Source organism: Taudactylus pleione, unplaced genomic scaffold (assembly GCF_031769625.1).
Source record: "Taudactylus pleione unplaced genomic scaffold, aTauple2 ptg000061l, whole genome shotgun sequence".
Taxonomy (NCBI): domain Eukaryota; kingdom Metazoa; phylum Chordata; class Amphibia; order Anura; family Myobatrachidae; genus Taudactylus; species Taudactylus pleione.
This window is the reverse complement of record NW_028284463.1, coordinates 9,123,331-9,127,987: the sequence shown is the minus strand read 5'-3', so window position 1 is coordinate 9,127,987 and position 4,657 is coordinate 9,123,331. Positions and strand designations below refer to the sequence as shown.

Below are 4,657 nucleotides of genomic sequence, written 5' to 3'. Positions count from 1 at the left end.
ATTATGTATTAGCTAAGCACATTATAATCAATGTCAAGTTCATCCAGTTTTATACAGCTCTGTGGAAAATGAAAATAAAGCATGTGACATGAATATATGTGAAATATCCTATAAATATATACTGTTATATGTATACATTTGGTGAGTGGTCATTCTTGCAAATTATAACTTATTTTATATGTATGTATTATAATTATTGTTTTGCAGACTGGTGACAGAATCTCATGGAGAATCACACTTCTGTTATAGAATTCCATATTTTGCCATTTTCCATGAAAGCCGGTGATGAACTCCTCATTTTCTATGTTTTTTTCTTATTATTCCTACTTGGAGTCCTGGTGAATACAGCTATAATTACAGTGATTTGTTTGGATTCACGTTTACACACCCCCATGTACCTGTTTCTCTGTAACTTGTCCTTTGTAGATATGTGTTACACAACAGTAACTGTTCCTAAACTCTTGGACATGTTGCAATCTAGGAATAACACAGTGACTTTCACACAATGTTTAACTCAGATATACTTTTTCTTTATAGCTGCTAGCTCTGAGGATATACTTTTATTTGTGATGGGGTATGACCGATACATTGCGATCTGTCATCCTTTACACTACCACCAGATACTGAGCAAGAAGATCTGTATCCTGATTGTGATGATGATCTGGCTATGTGCATGTTTAAACTCAATGGCATGTGTAGCTTCAGTTCTTAAAATGTCCTTCTGCAATTCTGTCACCATTCATCAGTTCTTCTGTGATCTTAAAGCTCTGAGTGACATCTCCTGTTCTGGCTCAAACATGTTTTATATCATCATGTACGTTGACATAGTATTACTTGGCTTTTGTCCTTTCCTCATCAATGTGATGTCATACAAAAAAAATATCACTGTAATATTGCATATTAAATCAAGGGATGGAAGAAGAAAAGCCTTCTCCACCTGCTCATCCCACCTCACCATCATGACCATCTACTATGTTAATGGTATTTCCGTCTATATGATACCACCATCAAACCAAAACAATTTCTTAGAGCAGATCATGAGTGTGCTGTATATAACAGTGATCCCCATGGTAAACCCTCTTGTATATAGTCTACGCAATCATAAAATCAGGAGAGCTCTTCAGAGATAAGAGGCATAAGAGATAAGAGATAAGGTAACTCCTCTTTGGATCATACTTAGTCTCTTTCCTGTATCCATGTGCATAGATCAAACCAGGTTCCTGTAAATGTCCTGGTTGATGGCTGATTCATACAGAAAAGAAGTGGCCATTGGGCAGGACAGAATGCTATCTGAGATGCAGAAATAATACTGTCCCTTATTGTCCTATCATGATTTTGCATGGTCATATGACTGGTTTTAGAGGCTCACAGGTACTTAAAATCTACAAAAGTGTATTACTGTATATTTTTTTATGACTTGTGTGTATGGATTTCAACACTATAAAACAAAAAGTCACTTCATACCGCTGCCTAATATTGTTTTCTATCTCCAATACAACCATATATATTGACCCTAATTGAACTACTATAAAACAAAAGCAAGTGGATCTGAAGTACCCGGCAAGGTTCTTTGTTTCAAGAAATGTTTTATGTAAAGAAGAACTGTAGAATCGAATTAGTTAATATCAAAAAACTAAATGATTTCTAACCTGGATGTTCTATTTGAAGAATTTACAAGTGGTTCTGCTGGTTGTAATGGTCCTTTCTGTTGTTGTAATGGTCCTTTCTGTTGTTGTAATGGTCCTTTACTCCAATGGTGTTTCTTTTTACAGCTCAGCTTTTTTACTGTCAGAGTATCAAAATAGAATTTAATATATAATACTATGTCAGAGAACAAAAAACATAATAACCCTCTCATGATTCCAATTGTTCTTTACAGAAATTACTTCAAATTACTAATACCCATAACTAAATCTGGGTTATCTATGTATATATATATATATATATATATATATATAGATAGATATAAATAGATAAATTCCTTCTTAATATACATACATTCAAATTTTGTGCAAATTATAAATGCAGGAATAAAGCAGGAGGATAATAGGAGATCACCACAATGTTGGTGCGAGAATTGGAAGTTGGGGATGGTGGAAGGTGATGTGTGAAAGGAGAAATGACGTAACTGGTTATGCAGGATATGCAGCGGTGTGTTGGGTGGGTGACTAAGGAAATGCGCTGTCTCGATATGTGTGATGGAAATGATAGGCAAACACCATTAATTGCAGGTCCAATCCTTTTATTGAGGAGATACAATGCTTCTCTCGGACGGTGGAGATGGTATAGGGATCTGTCTTATAACAGTCTTATCCAGTGCAGTAAAGGTTACTGACCCATGTCGGCAAAAATATTACGGTGTTGGCTTGGCGGGGAGGTGGGTAGACCTTTTCAAAGGGCTCCTTGCCATGCAGTTCTAGACCTGCATGTTACCCCTGCTGGACCTATTGTCTGCACAGGGCCGGCTCTTGGGGTGTTCAACCAGTGCGGTCAAACAGAGATGCCACCCCACGCCAACATCCCAATTTCACCAGCTCCGGCAGTGGGTGCAGCAGCCAATGAGAGTCTTTCTGACTCTCATCAGCTGCTAAAACAAACACATAGCTGCTGGCACTGACGACGGTGTGTCTGTTACTGTGTAGTGCGGACCAACCAACCAGCGGTGCCCTCCAGGGGCCAGCATTCTAGGCAGCTGCCTAAAGCTACCTAATGTTAGCGCCGGCCCTGGCAACACCTCCACTTCCATCTCTCTGAGGTTTGATACATTTCCCCCATGGTCTTACCTGAATGAGATGCACCCCCAGAGAACGAGAAGTATATAGTGCAGTTTGTTCAAACAAATATTTTTAAAGATGTTATTACCTTCTAGATATAGTTTTACATCTAAAAGGTAAGAATATTATTGTAGTATATTGTATCTATTTATTATTTATTTTGGCCTCCTAAATATAAAGCTGTTTTGAATTTGAATGCTAGATTTACACTGATGTTAGCAAGATATATATGTTCTTAGATATAATCCACTTTTGTAAATATCATTTTAAGTCAAACTGGATAATTATCTGGTTCTGTCTCTTATATAAGAATTATTATGACTTTTATATATGTTTTAATGGGGGGCTTTGGTCCCTAATGTCTGCTTTTCTTATGTTTTTTCACAGTATTAAATATTTTATACTGTATGTGCTTTTTGTCTGTTGAAGCCATATTGACCTTAGCCAAGATGCCCTGTTGTTAATAACTGTGGAACTACTTGAAAAAATATGTTTCTAAGGTCAGTCAGAACACTCTGTGTAGGATAATAGTTGGGTGAAAATGATGCCCAATAATTCCAAACTATCTGACAGAAAGAAGTCACTGGCACTTGTTGTCAAAAGGTGGAAATGGATGTTTTCAACCAGACACTTGTTTTAGCACTCTCCAATAAATAAGGAATCCCACACCATATTATACTACACCCTGGAGAAAGTCTGGACGTACAGAACACAAAACACATTGGGTCTCCCCTTGGGACGCTTAGGGGTATATTTATTAAAGTGCAAGTTTATAGAAGTGGTGGTGTTGCCCATAGCAACCAATCAGATTCTACTTTTCATTTATCTAGCTAATAATAGCTAGAATCTGATTGGTTACTATGGGCAACATCTCCACTTCTATAAACACAAACTGTTGTATTCATGTCTTGGCTACAAATATTCCCCTTTGATGTAACCTAAGGATCTCAGATAAGCTCTATATGTTTAGCTTAATGTATGGGGGATTTTAATACCTTGCTGTTAAAAGTAAAATACGTGTATTACAGTATTATACAGTGGTGATTATCTTACACGAAGGTACAGAGTTTACCATGGAAGATATGATAAAACTGTCACTTGCGGTACTGATGGTTGCTATGCATTTGGAGCTGCATACAGATTAATTAAATTGATTTTAAAGGATGCAGTTCTAATGATTTGAACTAGAGATGAGCGGGTTCGGATCTCAGAGATTTGAACCCAACGGAATTTTGAGATCCAGGGCAAGAACCGAACGTGCGTTCGGTTCCCCCGCCGGCCTCAGATCTCAAACCGAGGCAAAACCATAGAGACAAAATCTCACAGCTCGTGAGCTTTCGTCTCTATGATCTATGTAGTATAAAAGGAACTACGCTGCGGACGCTATTTCACTCTGGCTGTGGAGACTGAACAGGGATGGTGGGTAGTGTAGGGCTGGGAGAGGTGCTGGTGCTGATCCATTCTGGGTTGGTGCTGTGCTGTCTGCTGTGTCCATCTGGGCTGTTGCTGATCCATCTGGGCTGGTGCTGTGCTGTCTGCTGCATCCATCTATGTCAATTTATTTCATGTGTGTGTGTGTGCATGTTAGACTTAGCCACACAAGATACAGCAAGTTGCAACCTAGTGCTGCCCGACTCCAGTCATCATCAATCAGTGCTCCAGTCCCAAGTTCTGGACCTGAAAAAAACCCTCAAAAAATAGTGTCTTTTGTCAATTTATTTTCCGTGTGTGTGTGCGTGTTAGGCTTAGCTGCACAAGATACATCAAGTTGCAACCTAGTGCTGCCCGACTCCAGTCGTCATCAATCGGTGCTCTGGGCCCAAGTTCTGGACCCGAAAAAATAATAACAACAAAATAGTGTCTTTTGTCAATTTATTTCATGT

The 4,657-nt window shown here is 38.5% G+C and overlaps 1 protein-coding gene across 1 annotated transcript; it reads left to right on the top strand.

Annotated features, from left to right (window-relative positions):
• The first annotated feature begins 224 nt into the window (after nucleotides 1-224).
• LOC148535001 (olfactory receptor 7A5-like) lies at nucleotides 225-1,130 on the top strand. The gene has a single exon (XM_088464896.1). The coding sequence runs from the start codon at nucleotides 225-227 to the stop codon at nucleotides 1,128-1,130; it is 906 nt and encodes a 301-aa protein (XP_088321022.1).
• The last annotated feature ends 3,527 nt before the right edge of the window (nucleotides 1,131-4,657 follow it).